Source organism: Thamnophis elegans, chromosome Z (assembly GCF_009769535.1).
Source record: "Thamnophis elegans isolate rThaEle1 chromosome Z, rThaEle1.pri, whole genome shotgun sequence".
Classification (NCBI taxonomy): domain Eukaryota; kingdom Metazoa; phylum Chordata; class Lepidosauria; order Squamata; family Colubridae; genus Thamnophis; species Thamnophis elegans.
Window position 1 is genome coordinate 36909988 of NC_045558.1, and position 27420 is coordinate 36937407.

General features: G+C 36.8%; 1 protein-coding gene across 2 annotated transcripts in view; it reads right to left on the reverse strand.

Moving 5' to 3' along the window:
* The window catches only part of AGMO (alkylglycerol monooxygenase), a 162963-nt gene that overhangs the window by 47669 nt on the left and 87874 nt on the right, over positions 1-27420 (reverse strand). Inside the window, exons 11-13 of one of the 2 annotated variants that reach the window (XM_032235225.1) lie at positions 11572-11654; positions 9673-9778; positions 7641-7739 (exon numbers count right to left, since the gene is read on the reverse strand). In XM_032235225.1, coding sequence (XP_032091116.1) covers positions 7677-7739; positions 9673-9778; positions 11572-11654 — 252 coding nt within the window. In that variant the 3' untranslated portion in view covers positions 7641-7676. Of the gene's footprint in view, positions 1-7640; positions 7740-9672; positions 9779-11571; positions 11655-27420 lie in introns of those variants that run through there. The other variant, XM_032235224.1, reaches the window with a different exon arrangement.

Genomic DNA, 27420 nt, shown 5'->3' on the forward strand with positions numbered 1-27420 from the left:
CTGAAGTTAGACCCTCCTGCCAGAATAGCCAAGGGAAGAGTTTAGATAAGTCTACCACTTTATAATAAACCTTAATTCAAAAATGTTCTGATAGAGTATTTTAGCCTTAAGGTTCATTACATGTTTGGTCATATTGTAAGTTCTGCTTCACAAAAGTAGCTCTTATTCTGCTTTTGCACTGGTGTTTTCCAATTTTTTGCTACTATGAACAGTTTTATTTTGTAAATAAATGTTGATTGAAAATAATCTGTAAATAATTACTAGCAAGTTATGAATAACTTCAATCCTTCCATTTGTTAAAAGGCATATCTTTCATAATGGCAAAAACAGTTTTGCTGAAATAGACCAATGGCTCCATTTATCTATTAATACAGTTCTGAAAACAGATAGCCAAATGGTCTTTTCTTCCTAATAAAACTGCAAAAATGCCAAAATTCCATTTGAGACCAGTCTATTTGGTGTGGGTTTTTAGTGACGCTCTTCAACTAATGTGAATACTTTATTTTTTCTAATGTTCAAGCCAAGAATGTCTTTCTACAATGTCTTTCTACATCTTTAGGATAGAAATTAACTAAAACTATTGAAGTCAGTTTAATGTTACAAAGATAACATGTATGATTAAGCTTTAAGTTTTAAAATCTAATTATGTTAAATTAGATATTGTGGCCTAGTTTATATACATAAACCAAAAAGACTCTAATGGTCTTCATTAACTATTTTAAAAAAAAAATGTGTGAAGAATGAAGGGTCCTTAGTATGCTCTGAGCTTGGTTCTCTTACAGATGTTTCATTACCCAAACTAGATAACATCATCAGTGCTAACAAAGACTTCCTGATGATTTTACCTAGTTTGGTAATGAAACATCTGCAAGAAAGTGACCAAGCTCAAAGAGCACCAAGGACTCTTCATTTCAACCCTAAGCAGGGGTAGGTTCCTGCCAAGTTCTAACCTCTTCTATAGAAGAGGTTCCACAAATCTACAGTGCTGTTTAGAACCGGTTCCAGCTCCCTCCCCCCACCCATCCCCACATCATCAAGATGAAGAGCGAGAGGAGGAATTCTGGGAATTGAAGTCCACAAGTCTTAAAGCTGCCTAGTTTGAACACCCCTGGTTTTTTTTTGTAAAGGCTTAGGGGTGCAGGGATCTTGTAACTTGACAGCTTTAAAGCTTGCACATTTCAATGCCAGAGTTCCTGAGCCAACATGACTGGAGGAGGAATTCTGGGAGTTGAAGTCCACAAGTCTTAAAGCTGCCAAGTTTGAACACCCCTGGGTTTTTTTTTCTAAAGGGTTAGGGGTGCAAGGGTCTTGTAACTTGATAGCTTTAAGACTTGCTTGCTTCAAATGCCATAGTTTCTGGGCCAACATTTTGATTGCTAAGCAAGAGTGTTGTTAAGTGAGTTTCACCACATTTTACAAGTTGGCCATGCCCACCCAGTCACATGACTGCCAAAACACTCCCACCCAGTCACATGGCTGGCAAGCCACTCCCACCCGGTCACATGGCCAGCAAGCCATTCCCACAAAGCAAGCCACACCTACAGAAGAGGTTCTAAAAAATTTTGAAACCCACCACTGACCCTAAGCCACCGGTATTCTCTTTTACTATGTAAAGAAGCATTTTGTGCTTCAAGGGGCTACCTTCAACTCCAGAAGCAATGCACATGTCTTGATTTCACATTGTGGAGATCAAAGGTTCTTCTCTGATACTTTGCTTAAAATCATCAACACAGAATCAGTAAGCCTAAATCCACCACCATACTTCAAGACAGTGATTTGAAATTATGGGGGTCCTCCTGTATTCAGAAATCTACATAGTTGCAGCCATTCCTATATTACAAAACCTTGCTCACACCCTATACAAGATTCTATCTGGATTACAATAAAGTAGTACAAATAGGGCTGAAAAGTATTCAAAAGCTGTTGCAAACTGCAGCTGCCCCTGCAAAGATAGGTGTTTCCCATTATACTTTGACCAGCCCACATTTTTGAGGGTTGCATAAGCTATCATTTGGCTTCTGAATATGATTCAAGTAGCTGGTTGTCAGTTCTAAAGACTTACATGGCTCCACACCTGTTCATCTTTGAAATCAACTTCCATGTTCCCCTGCAAGTTAGTCTGATCAGATTAAATACAGTCAACTCCCTTCAGTTACTGTTTATAGGAGAATGAAATCTGGGAGGACCTACAAAACATTTTTTAATGTTAATCCTCTGTAGATATGATATTCTTTCATTCATTTGAAGAAAGTAGTAAGACCTGGCTTTTCCACCTAGTCCAGGAGGAAGGCATCTTTGAATGTTGGATGCATTGTCAGTCACAGGATCTTGTAAGCTTTTTACGTTCTTTATCATGGTGTTGAGATTATTTTTTTCATGTTTTATATTTGTTAGTCTCTTTTATTGTGTTTCTGATTGTTAGCCTTGGGAGTAAACAGCATACAAATACAGTAATTCTTTTTTAAATAAAATGAAATGTACTTGCAATATCATAGGACAAACTATAGTCCTTGTTTTCATATGAAATAATGTCCATGTATATCTATAAAAGATACAGATGAACACTTAATTTTTGACATATTTTATCTTTTAAATTAATAAGCAATGTGCATTTTTAAGATTCTAGCTATTTGAATTTTAATCTAATTTTAGAACCGTTAAATACCAAACAACCGAGGTCTATTCTTCATTATATACATTGAATTAAAATTATTACAAATATTATTGCTGATTGCTTATTATTTTTCCAGTGGATTATTTTAATTAGCCAGAGTATATAATTTTGGTAGGATATAAAAACAGCATTAAAATAAAAGCACATTTTCTTATTCTTACTGCTAATTTCTATTTCTCCTCTACTACTTAAGTCATATATATTCCAACTAACTAATGGTCTGGTTTGTGTAACAATTTGTATTTGAAGCACTGTGTCAAAAATACCTTACCAAAAATTAAATCATAAGAGAGCAGTCATACCTGGACAATTACAGCATGTGAACAGTTACACGTCCATAATGATATAATTACACTTGATGGCAGTAATAGCACATGATGGAAGCTATTAATAGTATATAAAACACCCACAAACTTCACAAATGATGAATCTCCCATGTGGAGAAATAACATGAGCAATAACAGGCGTTATTTATCTATTTCAAGGGTTTGGTTTGCAGAAACATGGATGGAAAGTTCAAATACAAGAAATAAATCTGTAATTCATTTAAGTTAGAGAACCTGTTACATTTCTCTTTTTTTTTTTTTAGTATTTCATGGTTTTGTCGGTTTAACATGCTTCTCAATTGTTCCAACATGCAGCAAAAATTTGAAATTATTTAAAATTAAACCATAAAAATAGTGTACAATAAAGTTGAATAAACAAAAACAAAATAATTGCAAGATAAAATAAATAATAAAATGCAAGATAAAAGAAAATATTTATATTTAAATAGAACTAAATAGAACTAAAACAATCCCTTCATAGCTGAGTGCTATTCTATTGTGTTTGGTTTTATACCTCAACTAACAGGATTTGAACCCTCTAATAACACTCGATTTTATCACAAGAAAAATGTTATGAATAATTCATATGTATACTCTTAAGCTTAAAACACTAGTTTAATTCTAAAAACATTTATAATCCTGAACTAAAAATATTGCATCTTAAAGTAGTAATTACAGGATTTTTCATCATTAATTTTTCAGTTGTAACAATTAATTTGCAAGCAACCTTATGTTGTTTTAGATTATACTGTATACAATTTGACAAAAAACAAGATAAACAACATTGCATGCTCCATCTTTGGAGGAATTCCCAAAATTAACTAATTAATTAATTTAATTTATATAGCCTCCATCTCAGTCAAGTGACTCTGGGCAGCTTACAATTCTAAAACTATAAAATTAAAGTTAATTAAAACTTTTTAACAATTAATTTAATTTAACAATTAAAAATAATTAAAACTTAAGTCCACATATTTATATGTTTACATAAATAAATAAGCAGCCAAGATAATTAATAAAGTAATAGTATGGCCAACAAAATGGGGCCTCATCACATTCACAACCAGGGACAAAGGAAAGTTTTTAAAGCCATTAGAACATAGGTGCCATTCTAATGTAAAAAAAAAAAAAGAATATTCCACAAAGCAGGAACTACGGCACAGAAAACCCATCTTCTAGTCCCTACTAGTTGAAAGTGATTGTCTGGCAGGATCTGCAGCATGCACAGTTTACCAAATTGAATTGGACGAGTAGAGCTCTTGGAAAAAGATCGACCCTTAGGTAATCCAGTATAATAGTTACTATGATTATATAATTTCTTTAAAGCTTGCCACATCAAAAGCAAACATGGGAAATGGTCCTACATTCCATCTTTTCTATGAGTGCAAGTCAAAATGATGGAATGCTATGAGGCGAGCTCTTGTAGAAATATTTGGCAAACTTTCTACTCGACTTCTCTGATACACATAACTTATGGTAAATACATATAAATCAGGAAGATAATGGAATTATCCAAGAAACGTAATATATTTTGCTGCATTCAGCAAAGAATGAGACAATTCTTTTTATTTCCATATCCAAAACCTGATTAGATTAGCAGTTTATTTAACATTGCCACTGCAGCAAAATTCTACAATGGAGTCAATAGGCCAGGTTAGAAAATATAGGACTCATAGAGCAAAGAATTCCCTTTTCTTAAATGATGTTTACCTAACTCTCAATATCTGCTATCTGAGGCAGCATTTTGCCTAATGGTTTATCTGCAAAGCAACAGTGAAAATATAAATGTCTTGTGGCAGATTGAAATCTGAAAACACTTTAATATAGACTTGATGCAATTAATCAAGCCAGCTGCTTTACGCTATAGAATGCTATTTATGACATACAAAACTATTAAACCTTTCTACAAAATGTTAGAAATTGATTGCTGTAATTCTTTACAACAATGATTATACTATGACATATATATTACAAGCATCATGGAATATTCAGTACTGAATATCTGTCTTGTGTTGTCTGAACTAAATTACACATTATCTTTAATATATAGCAGGGATTTAAACTCACGACCCATGGGCTGGATGCATCACGTGCTGGCCACCTCCACCCCCAGCGAAAGTGGAGAAAGTCACGATACGTCATGTGATGATGACGTGATGATGTGAATTTGACACCCCTAGTATGTAGAATGCAACCACTATAAACTCTCACTTTATTTTCAGTTCTATTGAATTTTTTAAAATGATCAATAGATTTCTTACACTTTCAATGAGAACTTGAATTTTCAAATACATCTGCTAAAATTGAGCCAACTATAATTTTTATTTTCTTGGATTATTGAATTGGGTTAAATTTACTAGACCTATGCAAGCCATACAATGAAATGCTTTGTTCAGCCTTGTGCATCTATTCCTCAAAGCTGAAAATTAGTTAAAGCAGCTCAAAGGATTTGTGCTATTGCTTCAGAGCCTGCCCAAGATTTCCTGTTCACAGAAGACATTCCAATTGCAATAGACACCAAAACAAATCTCTGATGATTTGAGAAGCACTCTGCTTGTTGAAATGATTTGCATAACCCAAGGGCCGACTTCTATTATACTGTTGTCATGACAGTACACTAATTATGGCAACATTTCTTAAACTATTTTACTTAGGCTGAAAACTTTCACAATCACATTGTTGGAATACCGGTAGTTATTTCCCCCCCCCTCTTTTTCACGTCAGAAGTAAGGTGATTCAGAATTCCACTTAATTAGCCCACATTTCAATCCTTCAGAGATCATATTACTTGCATCTTTAATGCTACTGTTTGATTTAAAGGTTTAAATTACAATTATTTCCTATATTTTTTTTAAAAAAATCTATTTTGAAATAATTATTGAATACAGATGATAATAATAATACTAATATAGAGAGATCCGGTTTTGTCTAATAGTTAAGGCAACAGGGCAGCAAGCCCCAGACAGTGAATTCACGTTCCACTCTAATCTATAAATTCTCTCTCTCTCTCTCTCTCTCTCTCTCTCTGTGTCTGTCTGTCTGTCTCTGTCTCTGTCTCTCTTTCTTTCTCTCTCCCAAAATCAACTTCCAGAGGTTGTTATTGCTGTAGAAAAAACAGGAGATATGTTGCCTTGAGTTATTTGTAAAAATTAAAAAATCAGGATATACATTTATGTATGTATGTATGTATGTGTGTATGTGTGTATATATGTTGCATTTGTGCAACATATATATATATATATACATACACACACATACACATATAAATACATACACAAACATACATACATACATACATATATATATATATATATATATATATATATATATATATATACATACACACACACATACACACACACATACACCTACATATATATACTTACACACACACGCACCTCTTTCTAATATCTTTCTGAAGCTATTAAAACAAAACATGAGTTATAGAGATATGGCTGTGAAATCTGATTCTCTTTGCAGATTTTTTTAAACTTTCTATTAACAATATCTTGATAAGCAGTGGATTCTGGTTTTAGGACATAGTTAAGGTGATATATCCTTTTTAGATTAAATATATATAAAAAAAATCAATACAATTGTAAAAGAATAGGATGTAAATCCTCTAGATGACAATTTATAATTAAAGTGGTTTCTATGAAGTTTTAGTTATTTAAATAAAACAGCTGAAATACTTTTAAATGCTCATTCTTGAACAAGGAAAAAGGTTAGTATCATATTGTTAACACTATCTAGGAAAAATTGCATCCCACATTGTACACAAATTATTGCCTTGAGTTGTCAAATACGAATGACATAAATAGTGCCAGATGTTTCTTTTATAGCAAGTACTATAGAAAATTTCATAATTTCCAGTTATATACAACTGCTAGATAGAGTCTCACAACCAAGAGGTCCTAACAATAAATGTTTTGTTTACTTTTCTATGAAGAAACAGATGTTTAAGTCTCATCTTCAATGATAATACTTGACAGTTTCCAATCTGACTTGGTCCAGTCTCCCTCAAATATATACTTTCTGATTGTAATTAAGCCCAAGGAAAATCTGTCTCTTGATTTTACCGCCTGAAGCTGCAGCTGTTGGCTGACATTATCAAAGCCTCACAATTGCAAACTCACGTGCAAATCTCATCAAGAGTAGACATTTCTAATTAATTCCAGAAGTCTTTCTTTTGTTCGGTTCAGGAGACACATGAAAAATAATGATCAGCTTCCAAACAGTGGGTGTTGAGCTTCAGCATGGAGATTTTAAAAGCTCTAACTTGGCTGCCCCACCAGAACTGCAGAACAATTTTACGGTCAATTGGCCACAGCATTTGAAACTATACATCATCATCTCTAGTGGATGGTAATGAAGCCAACATAACTACAAATAGCATTGGTAATTACTCTGTCACAATGAGGTGGAAAGTAATATTTCCAAAGGACATCTTTACCACTTGTGCCATCATTTTATTGAAAAGATATATCATACTACCTGATGAGTCTAGATTTATTTGTTAGCGGGTATGGTATTAACAGTATGGCTTCTGTTTATTTAAACAATTGTGGTGTCAGGATAGCACTTACTATGTGGAGAGAAAGGGCAACTGTGGCATCTCATGTTCACTTAAAGAATACATCAGAGAGAAGATTTTCAAAAGTTTTGAACACTGGGGTTCAGGGGAGTTCTCCAAATAACCCAAAACAATTTGTGCAAATCAGTATTTTGGGAGAAGGGATCTGGAAGTCATAAGAAGGAACTGTTACAAGATGTCCATCTTTGGTTTCCATCAATATATGATACCAACCTTTAAGGCCCCAAAAGGCAACTGAAAACTTCCGTGGTTTCTCTTTGAAAACATTTCCCTTCTCATCAAAGAAGCTTCTTTGGGAATGAACTTTTGAAAAGCATCTTTGGAATAATGAGCTGGATGGTTGAGAACTCCACAGGCATTTAACCTTTAAGCCCTCATTTTCCCCTATCACTTTCTCTCTTTAGCTATCTATAATTGTCTTCAGCAGATATAATTCCTCCACAGATATCTCAAGTAAGTAACTTCTTTTCTAAATTCAGAAATATCAAGTTTGAAGGTTGCACTGGGTTTTTGCAATGCATCAAGGATTGCATTCCAAAACTTGATGAAACTATTTTTATTATTGATGGAATAATTGGATCAGCTTAAAATTTTATGAGCAAGAAGAGAACAATAGCCAGGAATTATCCACGGGTAGATAACTTGTAGAGAGGGAGAAAAGGGCAAAAAAGTGAGGATTCAGAGGAGTAAATTGCTAAGCTAACTTTTTGTCTACTAATGAAAGCAGACAAAAAGGACTGGTGAAGATAAAAAGCAACAGAAACAAGTATAGCTATGGGAGTATTCAATAGGTAAAGTGCCTACAGGTACTCCTTGACATACAATTGTAATTAAGGTACAGTTTTGGTCGGACATCATAGAGTTGTAAAGTGAGTCACCACACGACTATCTGATTTTTTTTACATTTTTTGTTGCAGTTGTTAGGTGAATGCAGCAGTTGTGAAGCAAATGTGATAGTCATTAAACAAACCCATTGTTTGCTATGGGAAGGGAGTTGCCAGAAAATGAAAGTAAGCAGTAGTTTCCAGCACAAACATCATACATTGTGGTTACAATATCTCTCCACAGAACACTGCAAATGGATGTAAAATGAGTTGGTTGCTGAGCATCCTAAAAGGAGTCATGTGCAATGACAAAGCGTGGAGGGTTGATCATTGGAATTTCGAATCTGAGATATATATCTTTTTTGGGGTCCATTAATGTTTTAAATGGTTGCTGAGAAACCATATCATTAGTCAAGGACTACCTGTATTGTCAGAAAGTAGCTTAGGAGACAGATCAGAGATGGGTTCCTACCGGTTTGGCCGAGTAGGTAGTAACTCGGCCGGACACCCTCCTGAACAGATTCTATCTCTTGCATGTGTAGAAGTATTTTTTTTGCTACTGTGAATGCGTGCAGCACACGCATCAAGTGCATGCGCACACGAAGCATATCCCTGAACGAACTAACAGTTACAGAAGCCAGAACCTACTCCTAAAACAGATATATGGAAAGGGGGCATAAAATTATATTGCATTCTCTCAAGTTACCTGATGCCTCCAGCCATACTTCTCTATGTTTTCTATGTCTGTTATACAGTATTTTAAGCAGAGTCTTACAAACAGTACTATCTATTCAAATTGTCAACATATTTTGAGTTCTTTGGAAAGAAAACAAAATGGAAAGAGTAAATAAATACAATGTAGAAGTTTTTATAGAAGCAAATGCACATGTGTATGCATAAATACTTGAACACTGCATATGAAATCAACAATTTTATGTACTGATTAGCTGAAATATTTAATATCTATATCAAAAATTGTGTTAATTTAAAATGTGTAAACATATTTACAAATTTTGGAAGTATGAATAAACAAATTATACAGATGATATTTTAAATAATTATTTTTACCAAGAGAGTAATTTGGTAGACATAAATTATATTTATGCATTTTCTACTTAAATTACAATGTCTGTTTCAGAATATCTATTCTTTTCAAAGCTTGTAAAGTATTATAGAGTATTGTCACTTTTATTAAATAAATGTGCTGTATGGAAATCAATTTGGGTAATTCTATAATAAAACAACTTTTCTTACCTCATAGGTAGTTGATAAAAGCGCAGAATGTACTTCCAAATATCCAAACTTCTGCAGAGCAAGAAAAGCATAGCAACGTGCAGATTCCATGAAAGCCATTTCAGGTCTAAAATTGCAATTTTAAAATGACCAAAATTAATTGACTCTTTAATTGGTTACATGGTTTATTTTATAAACATAAATAACAGAGATTAACAAAGACCTATTCAACCTTTCTAAAAGTTGGAAAGACAGACCTTTCCCAGGTACCTTGGAAAATAGTTTGACTTCCTCTTCTTTATGGCAACTCCTGAGATATTAGAATACTGCTATCATATCTCCCCTAGTTCTTCTTTCTATTAAACTAGGCATACCCAGTTCTTGCAACCGTTCTTCATATGTTTTAGTCTCCAGTCCCCTAATCATCTTTGCTGCTCTTCTCGGTACTCTTTCTAGAATCTCCACATCTTTTCTACATCGTGGTGACCAAAACTAAATGCAGTATTATGATTTTTAATGATTTTAATGCTCCCAACATTATTTTAACAGGTTTCCAACATTAATGTGGATTTTTGAACTTTTGCTTTGATCCATAGTCCAAAGAGTGATACATTCAGTAATGATATTCAATTTTATGCTTCAATATGATTTTCTTCTGAAAATGTCATTATTTCTTAAACATGTGCATAGAGAACCTATATGGTGAAATAATTAAGGTGTTGGACTATGAGAGAGAAGCCAGGTTTCAAATCTCTCTTGGGCAGGAAAGCCACCTGGGTGACCTTGAGCAAGTGACTTGTTTCAGTCCTGAATCACTATCAGGCTTTGCTATAAATAAGCTGGCTGAAACAATAAACTCTTTCTCACATCATGCAATAAGAACTTCAGCAAACACACTACAGAATTAGTGGATCCCGAAACCAAGCCAAATAAACCCCAAGATGATGTGTACATATGGGTTTAAAGTATCAGACTTCTTTAAATTAATCCTGAAACTTTTGAATCCTTCTGTTAACCCAGGGTGAAAATCTTCTCAGCTTCTGATTATTCATCATGCTTGATCATTCAGATGAGCTATCAACCAAAATATCTCGAGGGCAGTTTGTTGCCTATTCTATATCAAAAGTTTGTTATTTTAAGAAAAAACATTCAACTTGGAGAAACCTGTTAAAAAAATAAAATAAAAAATCCTGGAACTGTGATTAAGAGGCAAAGCTTTAATAATATAAAATTTTCTGGGGTCAAGTTAACTTAACTTCTTGCTGAACCTCTTCAAATTCTTGTTGCATCCCAGGGTTCCCCAGATAAAAATGGAAAAAACCCATCTTAGTACTGCATTGTCTCATAGATTCATTGTCTCAAGGGCCTAGATCAGCGGTTCTCAATCTGTGGGTTGGGACCCCTTTGGGGGTCGAACGACCCTTTCACAGGGATCGCCTAAGACCATCGAAAAACACATATTTTCAAAAAAATACAGAAAACATAAAATACCACAATATGAGGAACTGTATTAAAGGGTCACAGCATTAGGAAGGTTGAGACCCGCTGGCCTAGATTCTTCAAGAAAACAAATAAGCCAGAAGCTGGACAGTTTGCATTTAACTTTTTAATTAAAATTTTCTAGTGGCAACAGGCATCACTAAGCACTTAGCACTAAGACATTTGTTTTGCTATTATATGAAAAAGTCCTTCATTATTTGACACCTAGATTTTAAAAAATCAGCATTTTAAGCATGCATTATTTTCACTTTCACTATTATTCAGAAGAGATATATAAAATGTTTCTCTTTTTTAAATCACAAAATATCACTTTGACATTTGTCCTCTGTGTGATTTTAGCACCAGAAGAAACTATTTTGGCAAACAAAATGCTTTTACTGTCTAACGAACGGATATAGAAATAAAGGCTCAATTGCCTACCTTTGGTCCATAAGGAAACCAATGGAGGTCAATGTCAGAACAATGTAGCCAACCCTCAAGAGAAGAGTTACCTGTGATAACGTCTGTTAAAACAACAAGCAGACAAATTATTCATTTAGGTTAGCTCTCCGGAGAGATATTGTGTTCTAAACTTCCCAGTGAGGTAGTCTGAACTTTCAGTCTCAATTATATGAGTTTGTTACTGTCTGCTTTTTGAGTAGTTTGATACTTTAAACTTTACAACTGCAAATTCACTGCAGATCCTCTATTCCTCCTTCATGTCTTTAGATTTCAAAGCTGAAGGTTACAAAAATTGGATATTTTCCTTCAAATAATTCTTTGCACAATATTACTTTTGCAAATAATTCTTTCACTCTTATTATGGTTTATTCTCCTGACATTATTTGAACCTTTAATGACCTGAAACAAAGTGGTAGACCTGTTTTCTAAATAAATATCATATCACATATCTGCCTCTTTTCTCCAGCCTTTCTCTTACTCGCATTAGATTTTTATATTTTCCAATCTGCATTCTCTGGAGAATATTAGCAACTGAAAAAAATTATGCTGTTAAAATGAGCGGTGGAAGTATGGAAAGAGAATAACTCAGTTTAATCTTATATGTATTTTTCTGCTTCATAGCTATTAAATTTATTAAATAATATTACTATTTGGAATCTGAGCTCTTCAATCAAGTGGAAAATTAAGTGCATTCAGTTCAATTCAGATACCTTGGTTATAATATACCAATGGGACATATGTGGTTGAAAGGATTTAAATCCATATTATATTATATATATATTTATAAAATGATGTACTGTTGGCATATTATATCAGAAAAATAATCTAGATGGTATATAGGTGCTTCAGACTATGTTGGAAAGGTGAACAACAGGAAGGCTATTTTATCATGCTTGTTGGCTGAAAAATTTGGGACTCAAATATATACAGTAATTCTAAGGATTTTACAGATAATCCTCAACTTACTATCTGTCATTTTACAATCATTTGGAGTTAAAATGGCCTTGAATGGATGCTTTATGGCCATTGTAAAATGTGATTACATGACCATATTTCAGGCATTTCACAAACTTCTTTCCTTGATGACTTGTTTCAGCATTGCATGGTCGTGTAATTGTGAATTGTGATTTTTTTTATAACTATCAAAAGAAAAAAATGCTTATTTAGAAGAATAAGGCATTCACTTAAAGACTACAGTGTTTTGTTTAATGACAAAACATTACTGCAAAAAATGACATGGTAACCTCAATTTATGACAGCAACAACTTATGACTGGAGTTTCGGTCCCAATATTGTTCATAAGTTGGAAGACTTCCTATAAAAATTAATATTCAACTGAACTTTGGGACAACTGAATAAGTGGTTTGAAAAAAAATCCATGTCACACTCTTTTTATATATGATAACCACAGTGAGATTATTCTTTATACAGACAGACAGATTTGCTAATATCTACAAGGTGGAATTGTTGGTGAAAATAACAGAACTTGCTAAAATGGTTAAATTAGCTTGTTCGATTAGAAAAAAAGATAACATTTGTTCATTTATTAGTGATAAAGACATGCATTCTCAGGCTTTCCCCACAGAAGGCCGCCAAATTTCAAGTTTGTAGGGTTATAGTTCTGGAGATTTTGTGATTGCTGGGTGTTTTCATGTTTATATATATAGATAGATAAAGTTGTGTGCATATTTAAAGCAATGGATCTGTTTTGTAGTTTAATAGAAGTTAAAACTTTAGGGATGATGGCTGCCTTTTGAATCTTCAGGGAAGCAAACCCACTGAAAAATGGCCTGGATCAGATGGCGTAATGAGTTGTCCATATCCAGAGAAAAAGTGTTTGTGCTGCTGATGAATTTAAGGCTGCTATTCAACAGCATCCTGGCTGATTGCTACTCTCTCAGCTGCCATGTCTTTTCAGAAATAATTTAATAGTTTTCAAATAATCAACACTGCCTTCATGACTCTTTCCTTTCTATAAACTATTCTATATAACCATCAATGTGAATTCCACCAGACTCTTTTGGACTACTTAGGCTATAGAGTTTCCAAGGCGGGAATAGAAATGGATCCAGCAAAGATACAGGCGGTAAGGGACTGGCAGATTCCAAGAACTCAGAAACAATTACAGAGCTTCTTGGAGTTTGTCAACTTCTACCGTCAGTTCATACCATCATTTGCCAAGGTGGCTTTACCCCCTTACCGACTTATTGAAAACAAGACACTTTGCCAGAAAGCCTTGTCAAAGTCAACCCTTACAGGGGGATCTGTTTGTTAAAAAGTGTTTGAAACATTGAAGCGATTGTTCGCACATGAAATTTCCAGCCAGGAAATTTATAGTGCAAGCAGATGAGAGCTGTCTTACTTCAACTAAATGAAAAATGATAACTGCAGTCATGTGCCTATACCTCATGCAAACTAAGTGACACAGAACAACGATGGGCTATATGGGAAAAGGAGGCTTTTGCGGTGCGATGGGCGCTGCTTACATGGAGGTATTTACTCGAGGGGACTATGGTCCCTTCGAGGTATGGACTGACCGTAAGAACCTGGAGGCTCTACAATCTCCCCAGAAGCTGTCGCCCAAGCAAGTACGATGGGTGCTATTCTTCTGTAGCTTTAACTTCCAACTGAAATATATTCCTGGTGGGCGAAATTTTATGGCAGATGCTTTGTCACAATTCAATAGTGATCGAGAGCAGACCTTCCAGCCTATGTTTCCCCAGTCGGCGAATATAACTTTAGCAGCCAGCAGTCAGGGCAGAAAGCCTCCAGTTGATATCACACAGTCTATTAGAGATGCACTTCCACTAGACCCTTGGTTCCAGGTGAATCAGCAGACTCTAACCAAAAGAGATGGTTTAGCCTGGAAAGGGCCAAAAATACATGTTCCAACAGAACAACGGATAGCAGTTTTACAGTGTTGTCATGATTCACGGGTAGCAGGACATTACCGATTTGTGAAAACATGCATTTGATGAATCGGCAGTTTTGGTGGCCAAAGATGAAGTGGGATATTGAGGAATATGTTTGGAGTTGTAAAGTTTGTGCAACTATGAAAAGCCAGCTAGGAAAGCCACCTGGCTTGTTACAACAAGTAGCAAAGCCCACTTGGCCCTGGGAAGACATAGCAATGGATTTCATTGTGGAGCTGCCAGAGAGTAGGGGGAATACCATTATCTGGATAGTAGTTGATTTGTTGTCAAAACAGGCTCATTTCATTACCTGTCCAGGGCTTCCTTCAGCTAAAAAATTGTCCAAACTACTCCTAGTTCATATTTACCGTTTGCATGGTGTACCTAAATGTATAATTTCAGATCATGGGGTACAGTTTACTGCTCAATTTTGGCGCAGTTTCCTGAAGAGGATGGGGTCTTCTCAGGGTTTGAATTCTGTGTTCCATCTGGCTACCAATGGCACAGCAGAGAGAACTAATGCTTCAGTGGAATGGTATCTCCATTGTTATGTGCATTACCAGCAAACTGACTGGGCGTGTCTACTGCCATTTGCTGAAGTTGCACATAACAATGCAGTACATAGTAGTACTGGGTATATCCCCTACCGTATTGTGAATGAGTTTGATTTCATGGCTATACCTGAATGTCCTCAAGCCACTGCTGATCACGGAACTATAAAGGAATGGATAGAATACATGTATCCAGTGTGGAAAAATGTCCGAACGTTTCGGGTGTGGGATAAGGTATTTTTATCTACCAAGTATATATGCCTTAAAGTGCCCTGTCATAAGCTGGGTCCCAAGTTCATAGGTCCATTCCCAATCATCAGAGTAATTAATCCAGTCACGGTAGAATTAAAGATAACTCCCATGTTGGGGAAAACCCACCCGGTGTTTCACAGCAGTTTACTCAAACTGGTGACCACCACGTAATCTTCCAACACCACCGTCTCCGGGGCAGGTTGATGGTGAACACCATTATGAAATCGAATAGATAGTAGATTCCCATCGTCGTCATGGTACTTTACAGTATTTAATAGTTTGGAAGGGTTTGGTTTACAGACGTATCATGGGTGAGGTCATCTGAGGTGTGTGCACCATGCCTTATCGCCCGGTTCCATTGTCGATACCCAGATAAACCTATAGAGGATACTGCTAATAGCGCTTTTTGTATTCCAGAATCCTCTCCACTGGTAGGGGACGGAATGTCACCCCTCAGGCTGTCATCCAGGGAGAACCTGTCCATCACCATGCCCGCTCAGTCATGTTACATGCCACTAACGCTGCCACGTTGATGTTGCTCTCTGATGTTAAGCCTGTAGCTACATGTGGCTCTTCTACTTGGGTGTAACTGCCTACTCTGATGAAACTCTTCTACTCAGGTGCAACTGCCTACTCTGATGTAACACTTTTGCATGGATGCGGCTAACCAGGAAAGAGGGTATGGTACACTGAGTGGGGGTGTGGCTGAAGGTGTGGATCATGGTGGTTGGTGATGGTGGGTGGGTGTCATCTGGGTGGAGTTGTGGGTGGAGCTGGGTGGGGTAATGGTATGTATGTATGTATGTAAGTGTGTAAGTGTGTAAGTGTGTGTGTGTGTGTGTGTGTGTGTATGTATGTATGTATATATATATGTTTTCTGAGGTTTTCGCGGGTGTTAGTATGTAGGTCTCTAGTTATTCGGGTTTTCTCCCGCGTAAAATTGGAGATGTCTTGGCGACGTTTCGACGAAGTCTCATTCGTCATCTTCAGGCTTGGTGCTTCCAGGAGCAATGTGAGATCTCGGCTGTTTCTTCCTTTTAACTGCCAGTGGGGGTTTGAACTGATTGAGTGGGAGCTTGGCTGTGTCTTGATTGGGTGTCCTGATTGGGTGGAGGTGTGTTCTGATTGTTTGGGGATTTGTGTTTCATGTAAGGATAGGAGGGGTTTAAAGAGGCTAACTCCCACCCAATCAGTTCAAACCCACACTGGCAGTTAAAAGGAAGAAACAGCCGAGATCTCACATTGCTCCTGGAAGCACCAAGCCTGAAGAAGATGACGAATGAGACTTCATCGAAACGTCGCCAAGACATCTCCAATTTTACACGGGAGAAAACCCGAATAACTAGAGACCTACATGTATGTATGTATGTATGTATGTATGTATGTATGTATGTTTGTATGTATGTATGTATGTTGTATTTGTGCTGATAAATAAATAAAGGGAGACTAGTATAGATCTATTTCAAGCTATTTAGCTCTCATCAGCTACCCTTACTGGGATTCGAACCTGGGCTGTATTACATATTAGGCAGATGTGTTAACCACTAAGCCACAGGCTCTCCTCCATTATCAGCTGAGCCAGGGAGAAAGGTATATATTTAAAGTCACAACCCCGGTATGCCCAAATATGGGAGGAAGTTCATACCTTTCTCCCTGGCTCAGCTGATAACGGAGGAGAGCCAGGGAGAAATATATATGGGTGATGGTGTTAACTTGGTTAGAAATGACTTGGATTTGATTACCTTTGTATCATTGTCATTTAGTGCTGGTTATCATGTAGCTTCTTAGATAGAGATAAACGTTTTTCACCAAACAAATTGAATCTCTGTTTGTATGCAATGTGAACGCCGGAACATGACAAGGGTAGGATAGGTGGGGCTTCTGTGGGGCAAACCTGAAGGAGAGAAGTGGGTAGGAGAGGTTTCTGTCAGACAAGTCTGAGGGTGACAAGATGATAGTATAGGTTAGGTTTATGTGGGGCAATCCTGAGGGAGAGAAGGGGATACGATAGGTGGGGCTTCTCTGGTGTAAACCTGAGGGAGAGAAGTGGGTAGGAGATTCTTCTGTGGGACAAGTCTGAGGGAGACAAGGTGATAGTATAGGTGGGGCTTCTTTGGGGAAAACATGAGGGAGAGAAGGGGATGAGATAGGTGGGCCTTCTGTGGGACAAACCTGAGGGAGAGAAGTGGGTAGGAGAGGCTTCTGTGGGACAAGTCTGAGGGAGAGAAGAGGATAGAATAGGTGGGGTTTCGGTGGGGCAAGCCTGAGGGAAAGAAAAAGATAGGAGAGGTTTCTATGGGGCAAGCCTGAGGGAGACAAGGTGATACGATAGGTGGGCCTTCTCTGGTGCAAACCTGAGGGAGAGAAGTAGGTAAGAGAGGCTTCTATGGGACAAGTCTGAGGGAGAGAAGAGGCTATGATAGGTGGGATTTCTGTGGGGCAAACCTGAGGGAAATAAGAGATAGGATGGGGGAGGATTCTGTGGGGCCAGACTGAGGGAGATAAGGGGATAGGATAGGAAAGGATTTTGTGGGACAAACTTGAGTAAGAGAGGAGATATGACAGGAGGAGCATCTGTGGGGCAAACCGGAGGGTGAGAAGGTTATAAGGTAGGTGGAGCTTCTGTGGGGCAAACCTGCAGGAGACACGGGATAGGATAGGGGAGGATTCTGTGGGGCAAGGCTGAAGGAGAGAAGGGGAAAGGAGTGGTCGATGGTAACTACTCATTTATTTTCAAGCTGTAGGTGTTGATTTATCAAGCCTAATCACATAATTTCCTAGAGGGGCACAGGTATTCAGCTAGTCAGTTTATAAGCCAACACAAATTTCTCATTTGTGCCAACATTTTAACCACAGAGCCACTTTCATACTGATAAAAGTGATGTTGAAAGGTAGTTCATTGAAGCAATTATCCTCAGCACAATATAGTTACTAGCACATTTTATATAATTAAATATACACTGATTTAGGCTAAACTATTTTCCCTTACAGAAAAACAGAATTTTTAATTGGGAAGCTGCTTACAATGCAGGGAGCACAATGGTTTTAGTACTGCTCAATAAAATTGCAGAAGGAAATGAACTACCAGTATCTGGCAAACTAATACAACACTCCCACTTGGAAAGGCTACATCACTGTTCAAAGTACAAGCTAATCTGGTATTCTATACCATGAACATTTTTAAATGTTCAATATGATTTGATACTCAATACTTAGCCAAACCACTGTGGTTTTATCAAGAACTGTGAAACTGATGTAATAGATGTTACCTGCTTACTGAGAAAAACAAGAAGGGAAAAATATCCCTATACAACAACATATATTTACTGACCTAAGAAAAGTGTCCTCATGCATTTCCCAGGATATCAATTAGATTTACCTAGTTCCTGAATCTGCATGCTAAAACTGTTGTACTGCAATGTTACCAGCTGTAACATTCAACAAGTGGTGAAACAATAAAAGAAAATATTTGTAGGTCAGGCTTTAAATGAGGGGATCATTGTGCTCTTCAAACTTGATTTTTTTTTGCAGACATTTCATTACCCAAACTAGGTAACATTACCAGTGCTAGCACTCATTATCACTGCCGCTGATAATACCTAGCTTTGATAATGAAACATCTACAAGAAAACTACGAAGTTCAGAAACACCAGCAATCTCTAAGTGCTGAAACATTGTTTCTAGAAATACTGGTGTCCACAAGGGATCCATATTCTGACCATCGCCTTCATTCCTGTATAGACTTTATGACTAGAATTTCCAATCACAACATCCTTTGATTCAGTGGTGGGATTCAAAAGTTTTTACTACTGGTTCTGTAGGTGTGGCTTGATGAGCATGACTTGGTGGGCATAGCAGGGGAAGGATACTGTAAAATCTCTATTCACACCCCACTCCAGGGGAAGGTTACTGAAAATCCCCATTTCCTCCTGATCAGCTGGGACTCGGGAGGCAGAGAATAGATGGGGATGGGGCCAGTCAGAGGTGTTTCTCCAAACTACTCAAACTTTCTGCTACCGGTTCGCCAGAACTAATCAGAACCTGCTGAATACCACGTGTACTTTAATTGTTATATTCCTGATGCTGTTATTATCAGCAGCAAAACATGAAACAGCCTCTAATTTGTACTATATAACAGGAGTTGATATGCATCTTCATGACTGAACTGAAGGTCAACATTAAGAAAACAAAATATCTTGAATACAGTGTCCAGGCCAATGGTATAGTCACAATAGATAGATCCAAATTCAATAGCATTAGCCAGTGTGAACATCTGAGTTCATATATGACTTCAGACTGTAACATGCCACTGGATGACTAAAGAGAAATTAACACTCACTGTTACTGATGTTCGATGAAATCAGACAATTTTTCTATATCTGAAACTTAAAATTTATGAATACTCATCAGAAAAGTGGTAATATAAGTTATGGAATGTTGACTAGCAACAAAGAAACACACTCTCAAAAATATGGAGGTGAGATTGCTAAATGGTTGTGACTAGACAGAGTGATAAATGAACACATATAAAAATATTGGTGTTGCTTCCATTTCTGAGAAAATATGAGAAGTACACTTGCAGGTATGGCCATGTACTATGCAACATCAACAACTCTGCAGCAAGAATAATTCTAGAATTAAACACAAATCATTGGTCAAAATCACAACAAAAATTGTAAAACAGCGGGAGACAGGAGCTGACGTCGCAACGTACAATGTGCGTGCGATCTCGGAGCTTTTTTATTTATTTATTTTTTTAATTTTCAAAACAAACACAACACATAAAATCTTCCTTCTTTACATACTGTAGAAAGTGTATCAGTTTGTTACAAAAGGCTTTCGTGCATCTCTTCCACAGTCATCAAGCATAATTCATATTAACTCAAGTATTGTAACTCAGATATTTGTACATGTTACCCTTATCATACCTCCATTTTTATTTGACTATAATTGTTTAAACGTCCTTCATCATAAAATATACCAAGATTTAATACATAACCACATACTGGCATTTCATTTACTATTTCTAAAATCATCCAATGACTCCGAATCCTTATGTCCTATTCTAGCTAAACATCCATAATATTTAATAACAAAGTTTTCTAATCCTCCGTTCCAAATCACTATTTGCAATTTTCATCCAGTTTTCTTATATTGTACCCATACATATATATAGGTTGTCATTATTATCCCTCCTTTATTTGACTATATCCTATATCATAACATTTTCCCCCAATAGTCAAAACTTAACTGTATCTAACTTACCGTATTTTCACGACTATAAGCCGCACTGAAAATCCTAAAATTTGATAAAAAACCGGCAGTGCGGCTTATAACCCGGTGCGCTTTATATATGGAAAAAGATCGAAAATCTCTCCCTCCTGATTTTACGCTCAAACTTGAAGCTCGCAAGCGAATGACCGTGAGCAGGCATGCACACATCCCTTGGGTCTCTCCCTCCCGATTTTACTTACGCTCAAACTTGAAGCACACACACGTCCCTTGGGTCTCTCCCTCCCGATTTTACTTATGCTCAAACTTGAAGCACGCACACGTCCCTTGGGTCTCTCCCTCCCGATTTTACTTACGCTCAAACTTGAAGCAAGTTTCCCCTGGAGTGGGGAGGAAATGTGGATTTCATAGTATCCTTCCCCTGGAGTGGGGAGGAATTGGGGATTTTGCAGTATCCTACCCCTGGAGTGGGGAAGGAATGGGGATTTCATAGTATCCTTCCCCTGGAGTGGGAAGGAATTGGGGATTTCATAGTATCCTTCCCCTGGAGTGGGGAAGGAATGGGGATTTCATAGTATCCTACCGCTGGAGTGGGGAGGGAATGGGGATTTCATAGTATCCTTCCCCTGGAGTGGGGAGGAATTGGGGATTTCATAGTATCCTTCCCCTGGAGTGGGGAAGGAATGGGGATTTCATAGTATCCTTCCCCTGGAGTGGGAAGGAATTGGGGATTTCATAGTATCCTTCCCCTGGAGTGGGAAGGAATTGGGGATTTCATAGTATCCTTCCCCTGGAGTGGGGAAGGAATGGGGATTTCATAGTATCCTACCCCTGGAGTGGGGAGGGAATGGGGATTTCATAGAATCCTTCCCCTGGAGTGGGAAGGAATTGGGGATTTCATAGTATCCTTCCCCTGGAGTGGGGAGGGAATGGGGATTTCATAGTATCCTTCCCCTGGAGTGGGGAAGGAATGGGGATTTCATAGTATCCTTCCCCTGGAGTAGGGAAGGAATGGGGATTTCATAGTATCCTTCCCCTGGAGTGGGGTGGGATTGGGGATTTCATAGTATCCTTCCCCTGGAGTGGGGAGGAATTGGGGATTTCATAGTATCCTTCCCCTGGAGTGGGGAGGAAATCCCCAAATCCTCCCCACTCCAGGGGAAGGATACTATGAAATCCACGTTTCCTCCCCACTCCAGGGGAAGGATACTATGAAATCCCCATTCCCTCCCCACTCCAGGGGTAGGATACTATGAAATCCACATTCCTTCCCCACTCCAGGGGAAGGATACTATGAAATCCCCATTCCCTCCCCACTCCAGGGGTAAGGTACTATGAAATCCCCATTCCTTCCCCACTCCAGGGGAAGGATACTATGAAATCCCCAATTCCTTCCCACTCCAGGGGAAGGATACTATGAAATCCCCATTCCCTCCCCACTCCAGGGGAAGGATACTATGAAATCCCCATTCCTTCCCCACTCCAGGGGAAGGATACTATGAAATCCCCATTCCTTCCCCACTCCAGGGGAAGGATACTATGAAATCCCCAATTCCTCCCCACTCCAGGGGAAGGATACTATGAAATCCACATTTCCTCCCCACTCCAGGGGAAGGATACTATGAAATCCCCATTCCTTCCCCACTCCAGGGGAAGGATACTATGAAATCCCCAATTCCTTCCCACTCCAGGGGAAGGATACGATGAAATCCCCATTCCCTCCCCACTCCAGGGGTAGGATACTATGAAATCCCCATTCCTTCCCCACTCCAGGGGAAGGATACTATGAAATCCCCAATTCCTTTCCACTCCAGGGGAAGGATACTATGAAATCCCCATTCCCTCCCCACTCCAGGGGAAGGATACTATGAAATCCCCAATTCCTTCCCACTCCAGGGGAAGGATACTATGAAATCCCCATTCCCACCCCACTCCACGGAATGAACGAGTGGCCAGGCAGGCTAGGAAACGGAATGCAGGCGGGGGGGGGAACGAAATGAACGAGTGGCCAGGCAGGCTAGGAAACGGAATGCAGGCAGGGGGGGAAACGAAATGAACGAGTGGCCAGGCAGGCTAGGAAACGGAATGCAGGCAGGGGGGGAAACGAAATGAACGAGTGGCCAGGCAGGCTAGGAAACGGAATGCAGGCAGGGCGGGAAAATGTTGCAAAAAAAACGTGCGGCTTATAACCCGGTGCACTTTATATATGGAAAAAGTTTGAAAAATTAACGTTAACTGATACTGCGGCTTATAATCCGGTGCGCCTTATGGTCATGAAAATACGGTAGTTATTTTTTATTAACCTTTGTATATAATCCAAAAGGATTTCTAATCTTCCTTTCATGGGTACCATTCAATATTCATATCCAATTATTACTTATCGTAATACTACACATTGTATACATTATTATCATTATCAATTATTTATTTAACTATATCTATTATCACTAAATTTCACTAAGTTTAACTAATTTTAAGTTGTATTCTTCCATCTATCAACCTGTATCTTTCCAATAACAAAACAATCTCTTATCTTCTGCCATTTGTGGTACCAATCCTCTAATTATCTTCTTGATCAGCTTTGTATGGACTTCTCTTAGTAGCTCCTTGCTTATAAGATCTCTCATATAATCTTGATGCCCTCTTTCTGTTTCCTTATTCTGCTTGTCTTTCATTGTCAGCAGTGTTATCAATACTTTGGCTAATAAAATTTCTTTCTTTAAGTCCATAGATTCTTCAATTTTATCTTCTTCTATATCTTGACCTTTGGAATAGAGTTCCTCTCTATTTAATTCCTCTTTTAGTATTCCATTCTTTCCATTTTCAGGAACAAACCAATTACCATAGATATCAGCAGGTTTAATCTCTTTATATATTCATTTTCCACTTTGGTTTTTTGAGTTTCAATCACCCCATTTTGCATTTGATGAACATCCTCAATTTTTTCATCATATTTTCTTGTTATGTGCTCTAGGTATTCCAGTTTTATCTCTACTATATTTGATAATTTCTGTAGTTCTGAAAATATATTTTGCAAAGTTAAGACCTCTATTTTCTCTTGACGTTGTGCCATTCTAACAAACACAGCTGCTCTAGCTTGCAAGGCTAATAAAATTAAAACATAGATTCACAAAGAATGTTGTTTTCACTTTTCTCTGTTTGAAAATATACTTCAAAGGGACATCTGTGTGTTTCCCTTCTTATCACTCTGTAGTCAAATGGTAAAACCTTGTGGTGCCAAGACAAAACAATCAGTGAGAAGAAAAAAACGTTCCATTTTGAATACACAAAACTCCGGTCAACAAAACCTCCCAGCCTCCAAGTGGAAACACTGTTAAAGAGTTTCTTTTTGTATCTTTTTTGTATTTCAAGTTAGAAAAAGAGGTCCAATCTTTAAATGAATTAGAAAAATACCCACAGCAATAAAAGAGGAAAACTTTAGTCTATAGATTACAGAGAGTCACAAAGAGAAGGTAGAAGAAAACTTCATCCACCCGTTTCAAAAGGTTTGCATAGATTTGATCCATGTAAATAGCATTTAAAAAGTAAGATAACCACTGTCCAAAACCATTCCAATTTAATTCCGCCGCTTGATTCTTCTATTCTTCAATTTAAATTGATTTTTAAGTTTTTATAGGCAGTCTTTTTTTTAAAACAATAAAAATTCCTCATCAGCTGGAACACTTTTTCTTTTCATACCCTTCCGTTTTGGAGCCACCCCGACTTCGTCAGCCTTGACTGGATTTTTTGTTGTCGGCTTGAAGAACTTCTCTTGCTACTTTCAGGGATTTTGCGATATCCCCGAGATCAGCAAGACCTATTCTTCCTGTTCACCGTCTCTTCGGGACGGTTTAGGTCCATTTGAACCACCCAGTGGCCCAAGTGTTGGCTGTGGTCTCAGAGCATTGAGACCATACAACCATATCATCGCGACATTGGTTCCTCCTCCCTCAAAGCTTTTTTTTTGACGCTGGATGGTCCTTTTGGACCTAAACCGTCCCAAAGAGATGGTGATAGGGAAGACTATGTCTTGTTGATCTCAGGAACATCGCAAAGTCCCTGATTGATCCAAGAGAATCTCTTCTTGCCAGCGACAGAAGCACAGACAAAAGCTGCTGAAGTTGGGTCAGCTCCACAACGGGAGGAAAGCGAAAAGAGAAATGTGTCCATCTGGTGAGGAAATTTTATTGTTATAAAAGAGACAGCCCCCCCCCAAAAGAAATCAAAGCTAAATTAAACTTGCAAAGAAAAGAAAATAAGTGGCGAAATTAAGCTCTATTGGACAATATATTATCCTTTTTTATGGATGGAAGTTTTGCAAATATTTTCTACTTTTTAAAGTGAAAGTATTGGTTTTTCTTCTATTTCTTTTTTACCTATGGATTAAATATATTTCTTTACTTTGATAATATTGGTTTGGTTGGGTTTTTTCTCTTTATTTTGCTTCATTTAAGAATTTTGTTTCTTTTAAGCCTGGAATATAAAGAAGATATAACAGGAATATAAAGAGGGTAGTAACATCAGAGGGAAAAGAAGTTACACTGCCACTTGGAGGTTGAAGGTTGAGTCCTGGAAATATTGCTTTCGCTTTTTTCTCTTTGATCATTTTGACTTTACACTTCAAAGGCTTCAGCTTGTTTACAGAAGAGATAAGGAAAAGAGCATGGGTTGTTTATACAGGTGCTCTTTGGCTGCTTCTTTGGCAGCTGGAGACAAGTGAAAACAAAACCTTGTTTTGAAACTAGAGTGGCAATGTTTACTGGTTGGAAGAATGGCACAACACCAAAAAGAAACCATAACATTACAACAGATTATGTTTGAAATTCAAAAATTATTAGAAACAACAGAGAGAATTGAGAAGAGATTAGAAAATATTGATTGTAATTCAGTAAAATTAGATGGAAAAATTGAAGAAATCCAGCAAATGGAAAAAGGAAGGTTAGAGTCCTACAAACCCAAGGAAAAAATGAACAAAGAGACAAGATAATTATGGATACTGACAATGAACTGAGTGTTGTTGGAGATGGAAAGAGTGGAACATAGAAAGGGAAGATAGATGGAAACGAGCTCTCCCCAGATTTCAAGGCATAGAAGAAGAAAGAAGAGAAGAACTGATGGATTCAAGGAGAAAAACTGATGGATTCAAGGAGAAAAACAAAAGCACTACTGATAACCAAAGATAAGTTGATTAAAGAAGTTGATGGAGGCTCTCAAGATTTTACAAGATAAGTAAAAAGCAATAAATTGCGAAGAGAAGTCCACACAAATTTGATTAAGGAAATAACCAGAAGACTAATTCCACAAATGGCAAAAGACATCAGACTGCACTATTACTGGAAAGACACAGGTTGAGATATGAAAACTAATAACAAAATATTAGTCAAATGTAGTTAAAATTAGAGCATTAAAATGAAGTGATAATGGATATAGTTAGATAAATAATTGATAATAATAACAATGTGCACATATGTATTGGTTTGATAAGAGGAAATTTGGTATAAATTCTAAATGGTGATCATTTAGTTAAACTAAGATGAGAAAAAAAAAAAGAAATGATGACGGATATTGTTAAATAAATGATTGATAATTATAATAATGTAATATTTGTATTGACATGATAAAAGGGAAATTGTATATAAATTGTAAACAGTGATTAAGAAAGGAGGTCTAGAAACGTTGTTATTAAACATACTTAATTTTTATTTAGAAAGTGTTATAAAGATATAATGTTGTTGGATGATATTGAAAATAGATAACAGAATGCCATCATGTGGTTTTGCTTTAAATTTTGGAATATTTTATATAAAGGAACGTAAAAACAATTATATTCATATGAAGATTGAGGTATGATAGTAACATATATAAATATATTTGATTTAAATATATATAACTTGATATGAATTGTAGGTGATGACTGTGGAAGGGATGCACGAAAGCTCTTTGTAACCAATTGCCACACTTTTTACAATTTGTAATGGAATATATTTTTATGGTGTTTGTTGTGTTTTGTCTGTTTGTGTTTATTCAAAAATTAATTATTTGTATTTATGTATGTATGTAAGTATATATGTCTGTCTGTCTGTCTGTCTGCAATTCAGGCAGAAAAATACAAGAAAGTGGTAGTAGTCGTAGTAGTAACAATGGTTCCTATAAGTTGTAAACCAATAGGTGGAGATGTATGTATGTATGTATGTATGTATGTATGTCTTTTTTTCTTTTGACTTTTAAACATATATGAACAGAGAATTATATGCTTATTTCAGACTTTTCATCAATAATATCAGAATATTACTATTTCAAACTCAGAAATTCTATTGAAAGTTGCCATACATCCTTCTTCGTCCTTTCTGGAATTATTTCCTATCTATATTATGCCTTGATTAATAAAACGTTTCAGCTTTACCTCATTTCTGTGTTTACTGCTTTTGAATCCATTAATCTCCTACCTACCTTTTAGTATGTCAAAACAAAATCCAAATTTTGCATTTTGTAAAGTATTTATAAAACAACTCTTATTTTTCTATTGTTCCAAATCAAGAAGTTGACACTTAGGTTATTTATTTTCCTCCTGCCAAATAAATCCATTCTGATGATTCTGCTAGATACCATCAATTGTAACTTTTGTATTACAAGCCATGTTTAGTGAAACAAAACTGTTTTCAACAATATAACTTACATAATCAGTGATTCATTGTCAGTATCCACCTTTCCTTACTAAGACCAAAAGTAATCAGAATTAATCATCATTTAGGTCCTGGTGAGAAGAAAAGGACATAGAACGAGATCTGAAAGGAAACTAAACTGAGCATTTCTTGCTGTCTCAAACTATTAAGTTTCAAGTTATATCCATCTAATATAATTTGAAATAGTCATATCCTTTT